At 38.3% G+C, this 24,395-nt stretch overlaps 1 protein-coding gene across 2 annotated transcripts in view; it reads right to left on the bottom strand.

The window, feature by feature from the left end:
• Positions 1–24,395, bottom strand: part of LOC117394626 (sodium channel protein type 4 subunit alpha-like) — a 143,744-nt gene that overhangs the window by 22,697 nt on the left and 96,652 nt on the right. For both annotated transcript variants that reach the window (XM_059018847.1, XM_059018844.1), the window contains 3 exons: positions 15,471–15,594; positions 12,509–12,663; positions 10,982–11,155 (listed from right to left, as the gene is read on the bottom strand). In XM_059018847.1, coding sequence (XP_058874830.1) covers positions 10,982–11,155; positions 12,509–12,663; positions 15,471–15,594 — 453 coding nt within the window. The remainder of the gene's footprint in view (positions 1–10,981; positions 11,156–12,508; positions 12,664–15,470; positions 15,595–24,395) is intronic.

Genomic DNA, 24,395 nt, shown 5'->3' with positions numbered 1-24,395 from the left:
TTTGTTTTGTTTTTATAAATTTGGCTCTTTTTGTCCTGTAAAGTGCTTTGAGATACACCTGTATGAAGGCCGCTATATAAATAAACGTTGATTTGATTTGATGGTCCAGCTCTTGGCTTGCATTCAAGACATCGAGGCCTGGATGTCTGCCAGTTTTCTTCAGCTGAACACTAGCAAATCTGAACTCCTTCTAGTAGGATCTAAAACTCAACCTAAGAATCTCAATATAACTACCCTGAACTGTCTAATGTTGCCTTCTCCCGCAGTACGATGCCTTGGTGTACCTCTTGACAGCAACCTCTCCTTTGATGCCCACATCTTCTCCATGGTCAAGTCTTCCTTCTACCATCTTCGAAACATCTCCAAAAGTCCATCCCTACCTTTCCCTCCCGGATGCGGAGATACTTTGTCATGCATTTGTCTCCTCTCGACTCGATTACTGCTACTCTCTATATGGTGGTCTCCCGGCACGCACCATAAACCGACTGCAGCTAGTTCAGAATGCCGCTGCCAGGATCCTTACCAGATGTAAAAAATGTGATCACATCACCCCCCGTCTTACCCAGCAGCACTGACTACCTGTAAAGTTCAGGATTACTTTCAAAACTCTCCTGCTCACCTACAATGCCCTTCATCACACAGGTCCTGAGTACCTTCTCAACCTGCTGACCCGCTATGTCCCTGCCTGCAAGCTGAGGTCCTCCGACTCTAGCCTGCTTGTTGTCCCCAAGCAAAAGTGCACCACACTTGGAGAACGCTCGTTTAACTTCATGGCTCTGACTTTGGAACTCTCTCCCAGCTTTGGTGCGTGATGCTCCCACCGTCACTCACTTTAAATCAACTCTCTTGCTTTCCATGCTCTTTATGCCTGATATCTGCTATTAGCTGCTGTGTTGCTGCTACTGTTTCATTTATTATCCTACCATCATGTATTATGCATTTTTTGTTGTTTATAAACTGTATATCATGTATTATGCATTTCTCTCTATTTAAAGTATTATGGATTTTCTTGTTGTTACTGCATCTTGTAAAGCACTTTGTGATGGTGGTCCACTATGAAAGGCGCTACATAAAATAAAATTGATTGATTGAATACATTCCCTGGCTTTGAGGCTGTTTTCAGTGAGCTATTTTTAAACATTCTCTAAGGTAAGACAAGGTTTCATGAGCTGCAGATTTGTAGACTTGATTTAATTCATCAAAATGGCTTCCTTAAAACATTATATATGGTACTGCACTATGTAATAGAAATATCTGTTTGTGAACCATGATTTCAGATATTGTGGCACTTCCTTGGTCATCTTTTACCTAAACTGTGAAATGGCCCATGGTTCCTCTATCGACTGACATGCTTTTAGCCAGTTACAGGCTTTGACCCTGAAGACACTTGAGGTGAAGATACTGTTGAGATTCCACTGAAACAGCACTTTCTTTAACCTAATGTAGCACCATTTTAAAATGAAAATACAGAAAATACAGCTAATGCAAGTGCAGAAGAGGAAATATTTAATGGCAAGCTATGCCATTCCAGGAACAACTGGGAGACCTTCTTAATGGATACGTTGGCCAGTGTTGCCACTGAATTGAGGGACAAGGCACATACAAGAAAACTACTGTTAAAGACGCAGGGTGAGGAATACAGAATATACAGAGTGTAGGACTTCCTCTTTGAGGCTGGTGACCTGCAAGGCACTTTGTTATTGCACAGATCCTCTTTGTTAGAATAACTACAGAATATACAGACAGCAAGAAAATAAAATATTTTCTACCGCTGACCTTGTCAGTATTGCAAACAAGAAGAAAACATGCATTGTATGGTTAATGTATGGTATGGTTAGTGAAAATGTTTTCACTAATGAATTCCTTTTCAGGCTTAATAAATCCACTGCAAACAGACTGAATCATTACCCTGATGGAGAAACTAATCACAATTAACCTGACCTAGTTCTACCAGAGAGTATGTCTAAAAATATATGCTATTATTATTATTATTATTATTATTATTATTATTATTATTCGTCTGCTAAGAAATAATAATAATAATAATAATAATAATAATAATAATAATAATAATAATAATAATAATAATAATAATTAGAAGTAGTAGTAGTAGTCTTATTATTGGTTGCTATATAAATACAATTAAAATGCTTTTTTTCTATCTTGTAGAAAACAATATTCCCCAAATTAACCCTAATCATCCATCTTTTGCCCCTTAAATGTATAGAGATGTGTATCCACTTTTTGTGTGGCAATTTCTTCTTGTATGTCAACAAGACTGTGTCACAGCACTGAGACTGTACTGTACTGTGTGTCACAGCACTGAGACTGTACTGTGTGTCACAGCACTGAGACTGTACTGTGTGTCACAGCACTGAGACTGTACTGTGTGTCACAGCACTGAGACTGTACTGTGTGTCACAGCACTGAGACTGTACTGTACTGTGTGTCACAGCAATGAGACTGTACTGTACTGTACTGTGTGTCACAGCACTGAGACTGTACTGTACTGTGTGTCACAGCACTGAGACTGTACTGTACTGTACTGTGTGTCACAGCAATGAGACTGTACTGTGTGTCACAGCACTGAGACTGTACTGTACTGTGTGTCACAGCACTGAGACTGTACTGTACTGTACTGTGTGTCACAGCAATGAGACTGTACTGTACTGTGTGTCACAGCACTGAGACTGTACTGTGTCACAGCACTGAGACTGTACTGTACTGTGTGTCACAGCACTGAGACTGTACTGTACTGTGTGTCACAGCACTGAGACTGTACTGTACTGTGTGTCACAGCACTGAGACTGTACTGTACTGTGTGTCACAGCACTGAGACTGTACTGTACTGTGCTCTCCTTGTAAGCTTCCATTTGATTGAAACCACATGATAGCATCGGCAAGGTAAAAATATAAAAAATTAAAAAAAGAAAAACCATAATAGACTTAAGTAATCTGTATTCAGAAATGGTCACTTTATAGGAAAATGCAGTTCTGGGTAAATGACAGCAGTAAAAATAGTACTGTTTTTAAACATAGGCAAAAACATAATGCAAGGCTTTCAACAAGATAATTTAATAAAATGAAAGGGAGCTAGTACACACACACACACATACTGTATGTACATAAAGAGATAAGTACGTACATACATACAGTATTGATTTTCCATATACAAACACACACACAATGTATATGTACTATATATATATATATATATATATACACACACACAGTATATATATATATAGTTAGTGAGTTACATATTCTCATTTTGTTGATCATTAATGAACATTTCTGTACTGTGGGTGTTGTTGAGTGATTGAAAACGAGACATTTTGTGTTTGAATTGAAAGTGATGGTCTCGAGGAGTCAAATGGGTAAAAGTTCAAGTATGTTTTCCTTGAGAGGATTTATCACTTTTTTACATCACTACTGTGGTATTATGCTTTTTTTTTCGAGTGGCTCAGGATATACAGTATATGTATGCAGTTGTAGTCCAACATTTACATACCCCAATGGAAATTTATAAAACTCCAAAAATGCTAATTCAAAATAAGGCAATATGGGAAAAAGTAAAGAGCTATCTGAAGACCTTAGGCATAAAATTATTTATTGTCATACAGCTGGAGAAGGATAAAAGAAGATTTCCAAGCATTTGAGTATCCCAATTTCAACTATTGTTTGTATTATTAAGAAGTACAGACTCATGGTACTGTCACAACACCCCCTCGATCTGGAAGAAAGAAGGTTCTTTCACCAAGAACAAGTAGAAGAATTGTGAGGAAGGTTAATAGCAATTCGAGATTGACTGCCAAAGATATTCAAAGTGAACTGGCTGCAAATGGGACTGGGTTTTCCATTTCAACCATAAGTAGAGTATTGCATGGTGAAGGTCTCAATGGTTGCAGGCCAAGGACAAAGCCACTCTTAGGAAAACATCACAAGGACAATCGCTTAAAGTTTGCAAAACGGAATTTGAATGATGGACTTGATTTCTGGTCAAAGGTTTTGTGGAGTGATGAAACATAACATCGATCTATTTGGTCACACTGATAGTTGTTACGTTTGGAGAAAGCCTGATGAGGCGTACAAAGAAAAGAACACCATATCTCCTGTCAAGCATTTAGTTCCAATAAATGGTAAAATGAATTCCATAGTATACCAAAAGATGTTCGCCAATCATCTGAAACCCTCCGCTACAAAATTTGGTTTAAAGCTCAACTGGACGTTCCAACACAACAGTGATCCAAAGCACACATCAAAATCTACTTCAGAATGGTTAAAGAATAAAATCAAGGTTCTGGTATGGCCTAATCAAAGCCCTGCTCTAAATCCGATTGAGAATCTTTGGTATGAGTTGAAGAAGGCTGTACACAAGAGAAGTCCTCGGAATTTGAATGAACTGGAACAATTTTGCATTGGAGAATGGTCAAAATCACTAAAGAATCATGCCAAAAGCTCATTGACAAATATCCTAATCGTTTAAAAGAGGTTATTATTGCTAAAGGTGCCTCAACTAGCTATTCATTTCAGGGTATGAATACTTTTGAATTAGCATTTTGCTGAAATAAATAATTGTAGACATCCATTTCTTGTAACTTTTTTTTCTAATGCACAAAAGCAAAACTTTTGCTACAAAAGATTTTTTCTAAAATTCTTTGTTTTCGAGAAATTTCTAGAAATTATAAATTACCATTGGGTTATGTAAACTTTTGACTACAACTGTATATATATATATATATATATATATAGAGAGAGAGAGAGAGAGAGAGAGAGAGAGAGAGAGAGAGAGAGAGAGAGAGAGAGAGAGAGAGAGAGAGAGAGAGAGAGAGAGGTTTTATAAAGAACATTGTGGCTAAATTTGAAATGAATGTCTGGATGATTTAATACAATTAAAGTGCAAATAAACCAGATTATAAATCTGCTTTTTGCATACATTCAGAATTAATTTTCAATGTCATATCTCAAATAACATACTGTCCAGATTAGACCCATTTTACAATCTGTAAATCTGTAATGATATAATCTAGTGCAATGCAGAATGTTGTTTAATTACTGCTCCTGGTTTCTTCAGAAAATGCAACAGGGGGTTTCTTCCAGCATATCTACAGAAGACCCGCATCCCAAAAAAGTGAGGGGTACTCTTTTCTGTTTCTTTGAGATTAGAAGTGGAAAGCCTCTACAGTAGTTGATATGGCAAACAATGAGACAGGATATCAGGGGTGAGCACTAACCTGACTAAGCTGGAAATAGATACTGTACAGTATCACTAACAGGTATGTTTAGAAACAGGCTACAACACAAATACAATGGTAGCAGGGTAGTTCTTTACTATAGGCCACTGAAAATTGACTACTATGATGCTGTCAGCTATCTTCAGGAAACAAAAAACATACAACAAAAAAATAAAACAAAGAAGTAATTGAAATCCAGCTAACTGTACCCTACAAATACTCAAGTCAACAAATACAAATGTAGCTAACATTAATTAGCGTACTGGTCGAAGCATTCGTTTATGTGTTAATAATATGGATAGCCGTTACAGGTTAGGTCAGTAGGTTAAATCACTGTGGATAACTCGCCCTGAGTCTATCTCTATTCTGATATATCTCATGGGTTAATTCCGCAATAGAAATCACAATGTCACAAAACATCTGTCTAAATGGCTTCCAAAACATGCAATCAAATATAAATCCTCCTCTTAAATCCCAAGCCGTTATTACATCAATGTGTTGATGCCACTGGAGCATTGGCCTTAAAAGGAGGAATTTTTCTATGAACAATTTGCCTCCACACTGCAATCTCTGTTAACCAATCAGCTAGGGTCAGCTGACTATCAGGTGTCTGCCTGGGCTCCGTTGAAAGCTCATTCTGTCCTCTTTCTGTAGCATAGCAACACAACTGTGCTGCAAGTCAGAGATAACACTGAATACAGGGGAGTGTGTGGGACAGAGACTCGTTAATTAAAAAAAAAAAAAAAAAAAAAAAAAAACATGTGACAAACATGAACAGAAAAAAAACAAGGAGAGGTCAACAGCAGTATCATTTTCATTTTTCTTTCTTAAAAAATAATAATAATCAAAATAAAAACCCCAGTCAGTATGCAGATCTTCTATAGATAACATAAAGACTTAAATGACAGTGAACTGTTTTGTGTGATATAAAAGCCATGGTCGCTTTAAATTAACAATAAACAATCTTGAAAAAAATAATAATACATATTTGAATGTAGACACAGTGGCTTGTTATATCGTCCCACTGGACACTTGCAAGTATGACAGACAGAAGCAGGTTGCGATGCAGATGTTTTGACCTCAACCTGAACTTAGCGGATGATTTGCGCAATGCACTACTCACCTCTGCAACCTGAACTATGACTTACCCTATCGTAAGAAGTTTCTGAAGAGATCTGTGGAACGGGGGGGGGGGGGGGGGGGGGGTCAAATCAAACAAAGCAAAATGAAGGTTTGAGCAGGTAATCACTCCACTGTCCCTTTACTAGGGGCTGTGCAGCAAAGGAACCCCGTGCAATGAGATTCGTGCATGTCAAAAAAAAAAAAAAAACTAATGGATGAAAATGTACAACGAAAATAAAATTATTGAAAAATTGGTTATTGAAAAATTCCTTTTCTTGGATTTTTACAAATACATACATGAAGCCTTTCTATCAGAATGTACCTGGACTATTATTTAAGATGCCAATACTGTTTTAAACTTATTTTTGAATATAATCTGTCCTCTACAGTATGTAGAGAATATGTTCCACAAGGCCCTGATATCCAACCAAACTGAACCGTACTCCACATGCAGCTTCAGACATTGTTTCCCATTCAGGAGTAGATTCAACCCTTAAATACAGAGCTGATATTTGACTATCACCTTTTACCTGGTGTGTGGAACTCTTCAATCAAACGTCCACCCTATCAGCACAGCACTGCATTTGCAAACATGTCACAAACTTGTGTTATCATTCTGTAAGCCCACTAACATTCTAAAATATAAAACCATGTATACCAAATGTGTCACAAACTTGTGTTAACATTCTGTAAGCCCACTAACATTTTATAATATAAAACCATTTACATCTGGCTATATCTATAGTGGGGTAATTTTTTGTTATTCCACTTAAGTGGGATAACATGAGCGGAATAACATGAGTGGAATAACACAAGAGAAATAACATGCTTACCGGGACTAGTTTCGAGTGTGTGTTTGCTTCCATTCCAGTCCAGAGGTGTGCTATTGAAATTCAGGACGGAGCTGTGCTTCAGTAGTTCAAACAATACCGCCACTGATACGTGTTTTAGAACAACATTAAAATGCCTGAAATCATTTCAGATTTTTATTGTTGTTTTGATTTGGACCCCGATTTCCTTCAAATGAGTTTAGGTAAGAAATATCAGTTACCGATCTGCCTGCATATTATTTAAATCCCAGCAGATTTCATCTTAGAGAGATGCGCACTGAAAATTGACAGAAGAGGCCATAAACAGGGTTCGAAATTAATCTGCGTTGAAAATGAAAGTAAATCCGCCGGGTAAAATAATCCCTGAATTAATTGATTTGATATAAAAAGTACACATTTTATTGCTGTTTATTTTGAAAACATACTTGTGGTATACATAGAATACTGAATGATTGTTCGTGGTATATGGTTTTTATTCACCATAGGAGGATGTCCTTACATTAAACCCCTCCTCCTGTGGCAAATAAAAACTGTACACCACGAACCATCATTCAGTATCCCCTATGCACTTCTCCTCTGGATACTTTGATTGAATGTCACCACAGACCAGGTAATTATCGCAGATATTTTTGGATTCAATCTTCGTCATCATGATGAGTCCTAAAACTTGAATGTAAGCCCCATTGTAATCCCTGAACCACAATTATTTCAAACATACTGTACTGTGTGTCATTCCTAATAGTCAAGCAACTTTATTTGTGTCTACAGGTACACAAATAACTTTTGTTTGTGAATGTATGCCATTCAAATTGAAATTTCTTTTAAATAATGTGTCACACTTCCAGTTAAATGAAAGTATAAAGTACATGTGAGCTGGAGAGACGAACATGAGAACTGATTGACTGGGTAACAGGTCTCTGCTAGCAGGATAAAAATCAAACACAGCTGTTTTGTAAAGCTATACATGGGAATGCATGTTGTTTTATAAATGTCCCAAACCCCTAAATTCACAAAGATATATCAATTATTTTATGGTCCCAATATGGTTGATCCCAAACATGTGAGACAATAATAGTTGGAAGTGATCAAGTGATTCTAGCTAACTAAATATATCCATAAACCTTACCTTCCGTGCACATCCGATCTGTGCAGGTTCCATGTGCAGGTTTGAAAGAAACACATGTTACTGTATAGCAAATAACATTCTCTTAATAAAAACACAATATTCATTCAAGGCACATGTTTCATGTGCACAATAGGTAAGATATATGGAATTATTTCATTACCAGTTGTTTTTTAAATAAACATAAATCTCACAGATCTTCTCAGCCAATCAGGTTCTGAGTATGGTTGTCACTTTTCTATGGGCCCTCTAAAAAGCTATCAGCATGTTAGAATGTTGAGACTTGCTTTAACAATGACATACATTCCATGTACTGTAAGCTAAATTACCTAGAGCAACACATAACCTATAAATATAATCCTTTTACTCAGAACACCTAACCATCGCTCAGTCAATTATCCAGCAGCTAAGGACCACTGCGTCAGATATTAACACCTAAATAAAACGACTTGGCTACAGAGCCAGACATCTTCTTAAAAGGGATAAGGGCCAATTTCAGATGCTCTCACGCTCCACTGGTGGCACTGGCTGCTAGTGTGAGCAACTCAAGCACTAATTAGCTTCTAACCAGCCCCAAGACAACCCCACAGAGCGACATCATCAGAGCACTGCTATTGTAATGATATCAAAGTATGTGGACTTCACAGCCTTCACTTCACTTCCTAATGTGTGCTTGTTTTGTTTAAAAGGGGGAGTTCTAAGAATACAAGGGGGGATTCTAAGAATAAAAGGCTAAGTTCTAAGAATAAAAGGAGGAATTCTCACTCCACTCGTTAGTTTGCAATCTCCGGTTTCAATCTGCTTATTTTAAAGCCAGGAAGAAAAGGTTCTTGAGAGCTGGGGGAGGTTTAACTACATTTAAAGCAAGCAGACAGTAATATTACAAAAGAAAATATGGCAAAATGAGAAATAATCAATTTGTGCATCTGCGTCACATTTTATTCTAATGTTACTGACTCATTTTCCGCTACATACGAAGAGTAGTGGAATAAAGCCTTATCAAGTTCAGAGATAGCACCACCTGCTATAGGCATGGCATCACTTTTATCTGAGAACATGGATTCACACTCATGCTTTATGCACAGGAACACATGCCTCCATTTGGCACCACAGCGGCTGCAGCAGCACAATCATTTAAATGTGTCCTATTTTTAAATTGCAATCTGTAAGCCTTACTTTAAAGTGACATAGGGTCAGATTAACTAAGGTTAACTCTAAATTTAAAATCACGAATGCAAATACTGAAGCAAAATCCTTCCCAATATCTTATTTACAAAACATCTGAACATAAGAACCACCACCCAACTTCCCCCCCTATCTTTGTAGCATCTAGGCTCCGATCCTGCCTCCACACAGTCTAGTGCTGGTGGCCAGTGACACTGCACTATAGCTGCTGCCATTTCAGTGAGATGTGCATATGAGTTCCAGTAACCCTGGTGAGTGTGCAAGGGGGGCCTATTCATTCACATGAGGGCAGCTCATATTCAGCAGCAGGCACTGAGGATCATTCATGTGCCATAAACATATTAATCAACCCCACAATGTTCAGTGCTCATTACTGTGTAATTACTGTGTAATGTTTGACAATGACATTAGTATATATTAACCATTGGTATAGGAACTGTTTACAGCCAATGAAAAACAAAGTGGTAATTAGCTACACGCTGGGGGTCAAACTCCAGTCCTCGAGGGAGGCCGCAGGGTCTTCTGATTTTCATTCGCACTTAAGTTCCCAAGTAACATAATTGATCAAATTATTTGTTCAATTGGACATATTTCATATTTTTCAAGGTCTTTTGCAGTTGATGATTTTTTAAATGCACTTGATTCAAGGTACATTTCCTATGAAACATGTTAAGGCCTGGAGAGAAGTGTTCAGTTTGTCCAATTAATCAAATAATCAGCCCAATGAAGTAAGTGAGAGCAGGGGTGGAGCGAAAGCCATCAGACCCTGCAGCCCTCCAGGAGCTCAGTTTGACACCCCTGAGCTACAGTACGCTAGTTATTAACTGTTAAACATAAAAGTGCCCCTTAAAATCCTGATCCTGACCCACCAATACAATCACCCTTTGTGGTGTGTTTGCCTGCAAGTCGTTTGAGAGCGGGCTTGTTTTTCATTTCTGATGTATAGGTCTCTATGCTGTATTGGAATGTAGGTCTTATTCTTTACTAGAATTAGTTTTTTGTTATTTTAGATTATAATGTGCATTATTTGTATACCATGCCCCCCTGTGTATAATGCACATGAATACGTTGCATTCTGATACCTCTTTTGTATAACGCGCTCTCATGTAAAACACACATCTTTTGTATAACGCGCTCTCATGTAAAACACACATCTTTTGTACACACACTTCTTGTAAAACACTGTAGTATACTAAATAGAAATAGATGTTATAGCCTCAGAATTATGGTAACACATTTAAAGCATATGCTTACCGGGAAAACAATCAATAATTACTACTGCAAGCTTTAGGCAATATTGACTAGCAGTTCAGACTACTCAGTTTTAGCTTTGCCAGAGAAAATAATGTTGGCTTAAACACATTTGAACCTTTATCATGAATGCAACGGTGCTTTGTGTGTCACGTATATTTTTTTAAACAAATTCAAACAACATCATGTCAGCATGCATGTATAATTTATAAAATACAAAGAAATAGTGTACTTACATCCACGATTACAAAATCGAGCCAGCACCAAGCATTGGTGAAATACTTCTTAAAGCCATACGCTATCCATTTTAGGAGCATTTCAAGAATGAACACATAGGTGAACACCTTATCTGCGTATTCCAGAACGTTTTTTATCACTTTTCTTTTTTCTATGTTGACATCTTCAAATGCCTGATGGAGAAAGAAAAATAATGTATAATTAACACCCCAGTCTCCACAGAAATGTGCATAATGAATAAATCTGTATAGACTGCTGTAAATACCAGAACACATGTAATTCCAGAAGAAAAAAAAAGGCGTGCCTTTATCAACATAGTATCTGTGTATTGATATCACTGCTAATGCTAAATATGAACAACATTAATTATTAGGGCATGCAAAAAAAAACAATAATGACGTGTGCTCTCAGCAACTGACAACAACAAGCTGTCATCCAGCTATGGCACATGTGTGCTTTACCATGCATAAAGAACCTATGCACAGCATGGAACCTGTTCCATTTTGTTGGTACAGATTGGTTAAAAAAAAAATGCCTCTGCATATTGTGCTGTATGTGGGTGAATGGTAATGCCTGCTACAATGGAATTAAGCAAAGCATCCAGCATTTATGGCTTTAAAACAACAGAGGCTCTTAATTCTGGAAGGATAGCTAATGTCTGGTACTGTGTGGGCTGTATCCATGGATGTGGTGCTGCTGAGGCTTTTAATCCAGACATTTGAACTTGATTTAAGCAGAATTACAAGGAAGTTAGCCTACATTTCCTGGAAATAGATGAGCACAAGTCTGGGTCTTAGACATACCATATACATCTATGTCTATTTGTGAAGAGAAGACATTAGGGAAGCTGGTTGCAGCCTCTGATTTGTTTCCCCTCGGGCGGTATTATAATTAGGATTAAAGTCATGTCAGATTGAACAAGCATAATCCTTGCTCTCTACAACATGTAGAACAATTTAAACCAAAAAGGCTAAATTCATTCATCATGTTACCACTTTTGTATATATATATATATATATATATATATATATATATATATATATATATATATATATATATATATATATATATCTTTATGTTTTTAATGCCAGAGCAGTACAGGCTATTAAAACTAAGCAAACCTACAGCCACAGTCCACATTCATACCAATGGCATGTTTCAGGAACCCCCCTCCACCACCACTCCACCCAACCTCAGTTCTAAATCGTAGGGAACATGAAGCCCAGGGGAAACTTGGGGTTTGATGCAGAAAAGTTGCCTCAAACTAGGTCTCCCGGTCTCCTGGAACCAGCTTTCAAGCCACTGTTCCTGGAAAAGGGGCTTCACGTTCCTTCAGCTTAAGTTTCCAAGTCTGGTGTCAGCTTCACAGGTTGCGGGGTTTCCTACACAGGGATCGTGAAGGCCAGACTACAAGAGGTCAACCCCTATAACATGAACTACAAAGGATTTCTTAACCTCTAACTTTGGGCTCCTAATTATGTGTAAAAGAAAAAAACTAAGAAAACAAAGTAAGCAAGTCAACTTACAAGAGCTCCACTGCTGAGTAGAATCATAAAGATGATAAAAGTTTCAAACCAGCTGTGCTCCACAATTCTGAAGCAGGTTTTTCGAAGTGTCCACCAGGTCTTGCCGACTCCCTCTGTGGTGTTAATGTCACAGCATGGGAACTGACGTACGCATGCTGATCAAAAAAATCCAGGTTTTAATAACCCTCAGAACACTTACAAGAAGACAGGCAGCAGCAAGAGTGTTAGTGTATGCATGGTTTAACCCTTCCCCCTTCGAACACAAAACCTGAAGCTGCATCTGAATGCTGACAGGTTAACTGACAGCTTACCTTGCACCAGATCAAAGCTTTGACAAGAACGCTGAAGCCTTTGTCTGCTGTTTTACTGTTTCTTTTGTTTACTATTCAGTGTTTAAATGTTTGACTGATTGTTTGTTACAGAACTGTGGGCAAACATGAAACTTGGTGTGTAAACTTAACCAAGTCTTCAGCAGGCCCATGAATTTAAGCCTCTGACAGTCTTTTTAGAGTTATGCAACTGTTATCATGTTGTTTTTTTTTTCCTTTTCTAAAGATGGGTAGGATACTTGGGAAAGGATTAAACCTGAATTTTCAATTGCTATATAAACAGATATTTTGTTTTTAAATACAAACTTGGTCTTAGTTTTCAAAAAAATGTAATACAAATAAAATAATGCTGCCATAGCTATTTATTTAGAAGTTTGACATTTTTTTAGATAGTTTTTTTTAAATATGCTGTTATTTACGTCATGGTAGGGTAAAGCTTTAATGTAAAGGTCCAGAAGTAAGAACATGAACACAAATAACAATTTGTTGCACCTCAGTTTATAACAGCAATTGTAATAAATATTGAACTAAAAAAAATTAAGACATCATGTCAGCAATTGAGAAATATAATCACATTTTTTTTGTACATTATGCAGATACTATTAATATATAATCATGAAAGCATTCATGCACATCAAATCTTTTTTTATAAAATAAAGGTGTTGGCCAATATAAGGCGCTTTGTATATTAAAGTATGTCTCTACAGGCTCATCCAATAGCTCTTAGCAATGGTAAACCTGCCATGCATACCTCCCTTGCTTGTTGATATTTGTGGAGATGGGACTGACCACTTACATTTTATATATATATATATATATATATATATATATATATATATATATATATATATATATATATATATAGTGATGCTTTTTGTAGTGTGATCCCAACGCTTCTTGTGAAATGTCTTAATTTCCAGTAGGGACCCCTCTAAAACCACCCAATTCATACTGCAGACCTGAGCGACCTCCAAAGGTAAAAACAATCATGGAGCTTGTCTATCAATGTCCTTTGCTGCTTTGACTCCCTCATATTCAACAAAGACTTCAACCTCTATACACTGGCAAGCTGCACTATGCATGCCTCACTGTAACTTGAGAGTAATACAGTAGCTGTCTGTGTCCCCATGACTACTTCATTTTTCTTTTTCTTTTTGTATAGACTGGGGAATGGAGTCTGGCTGTCTGAGATCACTTTCACACATCAATAGCAACACTTTGCATATGACTCTCCTGTCCTAATCCAGTTTTAGGCCTGTATAATGATCAGTGTGTTGGATAATCTAGTTGCTCCTACTTGATAAGAGATTACCGCTGTTACCCAACTGAAACCCAGTATCAACGACTCTTTAAAAGCTTTCTGTCACATGTCCAGAACAATGGAGCAATGGCATTGCAATTGCATTATTACATCCTGTGCTCATCTGACTGTCTCCATTACTGGCATCTGAGATGCTCTGAATTTAATTATTTCCTTCAACCCTAAAATATGAATATGGTAACAAAGTAGTTGCAACTCAATTTGTAATGACACTGAAACCCTTACTTAAGAAACACAGCCTTTTAACCCCCGGGAGTCGACATTAACTGTGTGATCAACAGCCTAATACAGCAATTAAAAAAGATAAAGGCAATGTATACCCTTCCTAATGGTAACATCCTCCATCCTCACCCTCTCTCCTCTCGGATTCCTCCATACAAGCACACGCATCAGCCTACGTATCTGTGTTTCTTTATCTAATGGGGTTTTTGTGTACTGATTCCAGTGTTACTGTACTTTTATGTGCTGGCTGTGTGTAACAGGCAGATGCTGGGCACTCCTGTAACTGTTCAGATTTCCTGAGAATAAGGCACGAAAACTAAGCACTTTCTTTAGCCTAATGTAGGACCAGATATCATATTTTAAAATGGAAATATAGAAAATGCAGTGCAACTGCATGTTTTAGACATCAGTAGCTAATGGAAGAGCAAAAGAGAAAATATTTAAGGGTTATGTTTTTTAGACAGTAATACTACGTGACAATACAATTAGTAGAGCTCAATTCAAACATGTTCAGTAGAAACCAGCATACGCACTCTCCTGACGGCTGAATGTACCTTGACTCATTGCATTAAAACCGCTGGAATTTAATATGCTTAACAGCTAAGCTGGGTTCAGCTGTTGCAAATGCTAGAGATGGTGGGATGTCCCATTGATGTATGATAAAAAAATCTGATGCTTCAAAAAAGGCAATGCCCTATGGGCACAGTGTGTCTGAGAAAGTGAGAGAGAGAGAGAGTGAGAGAGAGAGCGTTCATTGATTTGTTCAATGTGGCTGTTGGAGGGCGCTGGCGGCTTCAGCCCTGCTCCTAGCAGTCTGGGTTTCACATCACATAAAGAAAGAATACAGTACAATTGGCACAAGAGAGTAGCTTGTCTGGGGCAGGGTTGAAACACATTAATGACTGGGCATTATGTAGGAAAACATGCCCGCCATACCTGTTCTGGAGCTACAGTATATTAAAGAGAATATCCAGTGCTTTTAATAGCTACATATTCAATACATACAGATTCAATATATTCAACAAACATCACAATGTCAAAGGAGCAAATACAATGTAACCTGTTCATGTATAATTTGTTAACAACTTACTGTGTGAAAAGCAGTCCTCTGGGTCCAGGGACTCCTCGTCCAGTTCTGAATCCTCATCCTTGTCCTCCCCAGGCTTCCTCAGGTCCACCGTGCTGCCTTCAGACAGGCTGATCTCATCCAGCTTCTGCTGAGAGTAGGGGAGAGTCAGGGGCGTGTGGCACAAAAGCCATGTGCAGGTTCTACTGTACATGGCTGCAAAAGTGAAGTTTGAGTTACTACTAGAAAATCTAGAACTACTACTAGTGAACCATTTACGTTATATGTCAGAGGCAAGGTTTTGACAGGTATCACCTTGTGTGTAAAAACGGTGATAGCTGTCAAAACTCTCTGAACCCATAGCCAGGGTCAAGGGAGATGTCCAAACCTTATCAACAGCCACTTACTGTATCAGTTACCCTTTCTGATAGCTTTGTAGACAGACACTGATTACTGTAACACTTTACATTGTGTCTCTAATTACTGTGTATTTACATAGTAGTTACTTAGGAAATGCATGTGTGCTTACACATCATTACAATGTTATTATGCACAGTTACAATGTACTTAATGTGTAAATCTTTTTGCATGATATAACCCTAAAGGTCTCCACACACTGAACGCAATGCGATTTGTCCTGCGATAAAATGGCACTTTTGCTGCGACACTACCTTTCACACCAGTGGCGACAGGAGCGCGCAATGTGATAGGCGACTCTCCTCTGATTGCATCATCAGCTGGAAATAATCACACTTATGATAGTCCTGTTATACAGCTAATAAACATGTAAAATACATAATAGCTTTTCAGAATACTTATTTCAGTAAAGGTAAACAAATCATACACATCAGCTATATCCTAAAACACTGGGAACGTTTAAAAAATACAAGATTCTGTGCTTTTATATGAGACCCCCCAGTAGAGGAGACTGGTGTGCTAATAAGGGACCAGCCTTGATGGGTCGAATGGCCTTTTCTTATTCCCAAACTTTTTTTTTTTAATTTTTATTTATTTTCCCCCAATTTGGAATGTCCATATGTTTTTTATCCTCACTGTAGCGAGCCCCCACGCAGCAAAAATGTTCTGAGGGCATATGAGTGTCCTCCGATCTAACAAGCCTAAAGCCAGAATCGCCTTTATGCTGAGCAATCCAGAGCAGAGGTGGGCACGCTACCGATCCCGGAGAACAGGGTTTAGGCCTGCTTTTTATTCACTGTGAATGTGCTTGGTGTCTAGCCAGTAGGGTTCGCTGTTGCGCGATGAGCTGAAGCAATCCCTGCCGGTTTCCCAACCCCCACCCCTGGAGCGCTAGAGCCAATGTGATGCCTCCTTCGTCCCCAGAAAAATTCAGCCTGTGTGACTCATCCTGCACTCCCAGCGGCAGCACTTTAACTGGATGAGCCACTCGGGGACCCTTTGTTCCCAAACTTTTCTTATGATCTTATGTTCTTATGTATACAAACCCTGCATCCAAGATGCTAAACTAGATTGAAAAATATAAGAAGTAGATACATACATACATACATGCATGCATACATACATACATACATACCAGTGGAGGCTCCTTAGAGGAGGCAAGGGAGGCAGTGCATCCCTTGCCTCCTCTAAGGAAAAATTGTAGTCTGGGAGGAGTTGCAGGACTACAATTCCCAGAATGCCCAGGGACTGCCCTGTAACACCTGTAAGTCACCTTGGATAAAGGCATCTGCCAAATACGAAGAAGAAGAAGAAGAAGAAGAAGAAGAAGAAGAAGAAGAAGAAGAAGAAGAAGAATACAATAATAAGACTCTACTGCTGCTGGGGTTTTAAGGGGACCCCGAGCCCTCTGCCTTTTTTCTGCCTGCCCATTTTTTTGGTCACCAGCCGCCACTGATACATACATACATACCTACAAACGTCTACACACACTTATAGTAAGACTCAGTTCCTAAGTGATTTTATTTTTAACGTTACATTGTGATAACTGCTACCATATGTTATGATCTAATCTGTTTGAGAAATTACAGCTTTGGTTTCTTCGAAAGGGTTATTTCTAGAAATTTGTTAGGAGATTGTGATATGATAAGGAAAGCCCGCAAGATGTCGGACAATGCATTCAACCAAATGACCCAATTTTTAACCAAAGGAATCAAAACATCAGTTGTCTTTTATATTTCAGATTCTGCCAATGCTTTTGCATCTTTTTGACATTGAATGAATAAAAACAAAACACTTTACCTTACAGTCTCTTATATTTGCGTGGTTCTGGAGATGTGGGGTTAGTGACATGTAAAATACACATCTGTAGTACTTCAGTGACAGCAGATGGGTTTATGCTTTTGCCATTTTAAAAAAAGCTGGATGTAGTTGCATAAGACCTTTACAAAGTCTGTAGATGTATACAGCAAGTTTACCTATTATTATTTATTATTATTTATTTCTTAGCAGACGCCCTTATCCAGGGCGACTTACAATATACCACATTATTTTTACATACAATTACATTATTATTATTTTTTACATACAATGACCCATTTATACAGTTGGGTTTTTACTGGAGCAATCTAGGTAAAGTACCTTGCTCAAGGGTACAGCAGCAGTGTCCCCCACTGGGGGATTGAATCAAGAGTCCAGAGCCCTAACCACTACTCCACACTGCTGCCCTATTTGTGGTTGAATGCTAAAGAGACTCAAGAATCAGAATGTTCTTCTTCGTCTCAATTGCCAATGAAACATCATACATTCAGAAACAGAAACAACATCAGTTCAGAAACACAGCTATAATAAAACCATGCATGCTTTCTCTCAGTCTAACCCTTCAAAGACTTATCTGTGTGGACACAATGTATCCCAAAAATGCCTTTGTACTTATACTGTTCAGTGCTGCTGTAAACTGATCTCAACCCCACGTATACTTGTCTCTTATATTGTACAACACCTGCTAGTTTAATGCTTCACTGTGTTCCCTGATACTAGACTTTCCTGGTCCAGAAATGCTCATTTTGAAAATGCAACTGCCTTTAAAAGAAAAAAGAAAAATTATTTTATATGCTGTAGCTCCTAGTCTTTTTAACAGATGCATTTGCTCTAGCACAAGGCATACAAAATGCTTTCACTCTAGACTATTGAATAAAGTTGTTATGGTTTAGATAACTTCGATTATACAGAACATTTGTGCAGTCTTGCAGTTTTAGTTTTACTAATTGACAGACCTTTTTGAGAATGCAGTAATGTCGGCCATTGTGACAATCATATAATGCTTCCAACATGTGCTTATCAGCATCAGACATAATACAACAGGCTTCAGTCTAATTCCACACTAAATCCAATAACCTTACCATAGCCCTGGAACCATGAGCATACATGTTCTGTATATTCAAGAGTCATCTTTTCTCAGATCAATATTAACAGGGTGTCTTTGAGGCATAATCATGCTCTGTCAGTCAGTCTGCCAAAGCAGAATAATACTATTGCACAGTAATAAGGGTAACACTTTACAGTAAGCGTCTCCAATTACTGTGTAAAGTAGTAACTTAGGAAATACATGTGTTCTTACACAACATTACAATGTGTAAATCTTTATACACCATACATGTAAGTACACAATTGTATCAGAAAAGGGTCATGGTTAGGTTTAGAATTAGAGTTAGGGTTAGGGTTAGGGTTATATTGGGCAAAAAGATGTACCTACCCGTACCCGCACCTGTAGAGCAGTGGTTCCCTAACTTCTAAATTTCAAGGGGTGTAGATATTTTACTCACAGACCACTTCCAGCATGAGACCAAATCCATATTTATTGTACAAAGTACAAGTAGCCCCTGCACTACGCTTTGGGAACTTCTACTGTAGAACATGTACTTGCTGACCATATGCAAACTTCACTTGTAAGCATGAATATACAAACCCATCCATTTGTGGGTGTCTTTGTAGCAGGTGGACGAAGGTAAACACGACTTTGTAGTCTGTGTCGTGATGACAGTCACAAAGTGCTGCAAAGGGTTTCAAACTCATTACGCTGTTAGTAACAGAAATGCAGTTTCCTCTCTGATTCAACTCTCTTCATGGTTAAAAATAAAACGTGCCTGGGGTAAGGTCTGAATGAAGGGTTAAAGAAAAGCTCCATTTAGTCCAGTTCAGTAAATTCTGTTTCACAATTCCACCGGAAAGAGGGTGTTTGGGGGGGGGGGTATCACATGAACGTAGTTTAAAAGATATATATATAGTCTAGTACCCGTTATTGAGAGACGTTGAAGGATAACAACCCATAATAACCTTTTTTTTAGAAAAAAATGTGACACATCCTTTCAAAACAGACAAGCCTACCAATCAGGACAAGAGAACACTACTGATACCTTGAGTAAAGTCTTGGAGTAAAGCTTAACTGGGTTGTTCTACAGTATTTTCAATTCATTTGGTTCCCAAAAGACTGGTGTTATGTACTTTTTTTTTTTTTTGTAATAAAATCATATATACAATATGGATGGTGTTTGCTAGTACATGTACATTAAGGTACACATGGAATAAACTACTTTGTTATGCTATAGGGATCCACACAGGTGCAACCAACCACAGACTACTCTCCTTTACAATGTTATTGTGGTTAATTGTTTACCATAGTTTCCCTTTCTCATATTTTCTTGCAAATCACTCAACATTGTAAACCTAAGGCCAAGTGGGTCATTGCCTTAGCAGATCACCTTATGTCAATGTCAACATTAGCAAACTGGTTATTCTATCATTGCACTCTGATCAATAACATTTCCCTAACATAGGTTATTGCTCTGTGGAATGGTCGCTGCTTCTTACCAGGTGCTCTGATGTCTGTGTGTGTCACCTGCAATATCAGGGGCTATCAAGGTTGGAAATGTATTTTCAGTCATGTAAATTATAGGAGACTTTTTACTTCAAAGTAGGGAAGAACGTGTTGTGTATATATGAAAGGGTCAAGTGGGGAGACCTGCTGAATTTGGTTAATTTGACACGGAATGGCTCACTTTTATTTCAGTCAGGTGGTATTAGAAACGCCTAAAATATGCTTGATGTTTATCCAAGGTTAAAGTGAGTTCCCTGCCAGAACCACCACTTTGCTTAATTTTCAACAAACATATATATACAAACTGCAATAACCTTGTTCTGTGTCCCAAGTAAAAAAAAAAAAAAAAGATCAGCTGACATAAATCAATTGTATCCTGTGAGAATCTCATAGAGCCTCAAAGTGCCATCATGCTTCCCCAGGAGCCCATATATTTGACATATATCCATTGCTTCCTGCTGGCACTCAGTACTCTGCTTCTCTATGTGTGCGAGTCACACTATGCGCAGTGACAAAACTGGCAGGAGACCACAAAAGCTATCGCCATAGAAGGTCTCTGTTGGAGGACTCAAGGATCCCAAAGAGACCTCTTGTCACTCACAACCCCTCAGGTATGAACGTTGCAAAGAGAGTCTTCCAAAAATAAACTGCACTGGGCTTTACTGTGTGGAGCCTGAGCCCACTTCATCCTGTTCAGTTGTTCCCGACTGTGTGGTTTTCGGTGTGTAAAAGGAAAAGCCTTTTTGCCGCCTCGACAATGCGAATGTGAGATTTGTTTTCTCCGTAGCTCCCGGAAAGGTGACTGCACAGGATGGGATTACTGCTTAATTAACTCACAGAATACCAAGGTCACAATGCACTGAGGGAACCGGCCCAACAAATTCTTGCTTTCAAGGTCAAAATCTTTAGAGTTGTGCTGGGGGAACTTTTACTGGGACAATTTTTTATATTTCCTACAGGAGATATAAACTCACCACTACACTATTAAAAAAAAAAACTAAACGCTTTTTTTAAATGAAAAGCAGTTACATAGGACAACACTGACTGCACAAAAAATATAATGAGTGAGTGTTTAAAACAGAGGGGGGGTGGGGTAGGGATGGGGGTACAATAGGTATACAACTGGAATTGGACAATTATTTAAAACTAAAGACACACTTAATTATCCACTTGTGACAGAAATATAATGAGTTCTGGTTGTAAATCTCCCTCCCAACCTGTGAAAGTAGCAAAAGAGAAAGACTTGGACGGACTGGCCTGACAGTTCATTTCCTGGGTCGGGAAGTCGGTCAGCCTGGAAGAAGGCGAGACTCCGTTGCAGGAACATATTGACCCGGAAGGTAAACGAGGTAGCAGCTGCAGGTAATAGAGACAGCTGAAATTGTTTACCAAGGGGTCATGCATGATAGCATAAAGGGGCCGGAGAATTGAAAATCTTTTCCTTCGCTTGGGTTTAAGAGATACGAGGAAGTGGAAGGACCGGGAGAGTTCCCAAACTAAAAAATAAAGAGTTTGTGAGTGTTTTGTTTGTTTTGTCTGTTTAGTAACTGTCTGTGTTTTTGTTATATAGCACTAGACGGCTAAACATGAATCTGGAGCTGTCGCCAAGGGCCAGCACAAAACCGGATCAACACTGCACTACAGTCACGATTAGCATTGTTATCACTACTTGTTTCACAATTATAGCATGTATTATATTGTACTTCACAACAAGCACTGAGAGCACTCACTTTGGACTTGTGATCGTATGTGTGTCTAATTGTGTGTGTTAGTACTGTGCTTACTGTTTACGGGACTGCAACCCTTTTTACTACTGTGCAATACACATTGTTGTGTATTGCCAGCGCATTATTATTTGCTGGCTGGTCATCAGTCTATTGGATTAATAATCATTAAACCAACCATTTCACCCGTATTTTTGTTATCTGTTTGTTCTTGGGATTACTGCATCCGCACCACACCTGCTATACACCTGCTACTAATTACCACTTCGCCACACCACTACAAGAATTACTCATTCAAAAGACACTTATAGGGACAACAAATAATAACAGTTGCAATAAATGAATACATCTCTCAACGTAGCTCAATGAGAAGCTTTTTAAATGGCTGTAGAAAGCTCTGAAAGTTAACATGCAAACGGGTGCATGCCTTTTCTCTAGGTGCTGCTGTTTGACTGTTTTAAAGCAACGGCTTCAATGCCAGCATTCCTACAGCATATCAGCTCCAGTATTACTTTCCTTATGCCCTCATTTCCCCCTATTGCTTTACACCACATCCACATGGCCCACACTCCATGTGTGCGACTCAGAGATGCTTGGCATCATTAGCTCCTACAATGCCCAGTGTTCAGTGAAGCCTGGTAGTGTTGCACATAGCAGTGGTATTTACCATCAACACCGGCTTAAAAATAGCCTCAACAGAGAAGGGGTACAAAGCAGTGTTTACCGTGTTGCAAACAGCAATGAAATAGGACTCTGTATATCTTTATCAGCCTACCTGCGTGCACATGGCGAAGATATTTATGTGGTCTTTATCAAAACAACTGGCAGGAAATACCTGAAATTTCAGCAAAACAAGCAATTATTTATTTATTTTTTCTTAATAATGTCACCTTATTATTTTTGGAATTTTTTTGAATAATTCAATGTACTGCATGTGGATGTTCCAAATTCAGTTTTCTGTGTGTGTTTTTTCATGATTTTTTGATGAATTGCAATTGAAACGTCTGCATCGCAGGGTTTTACTAAAGAACATTCTTTTTTTATGTCCCCATGCAATTTTACCAATGTAATGGAACTGCGTGATAAATAAAGAGAATGGGGAAAAAACTATAGTATAGTTGATACTGATTTATTTATTTTTTATACCAAAAGTTGTATAAAAAACTACAGGTATTTGAATGTTTGTTTATTCTAAGTGCTTTAATACTGTATCACCACATTCCAGATGATCTGTGAACAACAGTAGCAATCCAATAATACAGCTGTGTACTCCTATATAAGATTGCCTGGGGCTAATGCACTACACACAGATTATCACAAACCTGTTCAATCCATACATGTGTTGTTCAAATTAGGGATGCTAGATTCTATTTAATTTAATAAACATTTAAACTTTTTAAAATATATAGTTTAAACGTTTAAACGTTAAAATAAAAACATTTTGAAAAGACGCTGTGTAATGGGGGGCAGTATGTATCCCCCTCGATGTGCGGTCTCGACAGCAGGAGAAAAACGGAAGTTGGCCATCTTGGGGGAAGTGCATTAGCTGCAAGGGCTCCGAGCATTTTAAAATAATTATTATAGAAATATTATGCAATCTAATTATTCAAACAGTGCTAAAATCAAAATCGCTAATTTATCCTACTTACTGTATATAAGAGACAATAACTAGTTATGTTTACACCAAACTGACTTTATTCCAAGGACAGTACCACGTTAATTCAAATAATCAATATTTCATTTAATAACACCGTGTAACAAATTTTTTTTTTTTTTTTTTTTTTGTTCCTGGGTAGTAAGTGTTATTTCCTAATTGCTTATGCCTCAAAAGTATAGAACATGGCTATTATTCCCCACAAACTTTGCTTTTGTGACCAGGACAGTGATATTTTGAAATTGGCCTATTTTCCAGAACATTCCAGATAGATTCAGTGCTGAGTAAACTTGGAGTAACTTCTAGAACTTTCTAGAACTTTCCAGAAATATAAATAGTAGTATAAATACAGGGGCCTTAAGCCAACCAGTTCAGTTTAGTTCCAGCTGCCTAAGTGGATACATATCTGCATTTTTCTGAGATGGCATCAAGGTCATAGGAGACTTCAAAATGGTGGCATTCCTGATGAGTCTCCAAGGCGGTTTTACCAAGTTTCCCTGCTATCTTTGCCTTTGGGACAGCAGGGACACCAAGGTGCACTACCACAGGCGGGACTGGCCACAGCAGACCGAGTTCTCTGTGGGGAGGAACAACGTCAAGTGGGAGCCACTGGTGGACCCCCAGAAGGTGCTGATGCCACCACTGCACATCAAATTGGGCCTTATGAAACAATTTGTCAGAGCTCTAGATAAGGAGTCGGCAGCCTTCAAGTACCTTCAAGACTTCTTCCCTAAGCTGTCTGAGGCAAAGGTCAAAGCCGGTGTCTTCGTCGGACCACA

Source organism: Acipenser ruthenus, chromosome 3, assembly GCF_902713425.1.
Source record: "Acipenser ruthenus chromosome 3, fAciRut3.2 maternal haplotype, whole genome shotgun sequence".
Lineage (NCBI taxonomy): Eukaryota > Metazoa > Chordata > Actinopteri > Acipenseriformes > Acipenseridae > Acipenser > Acipenser ruthenus.
This window is presented reverse-complemented; position numbering and strand designations above follow the sequence as displayed.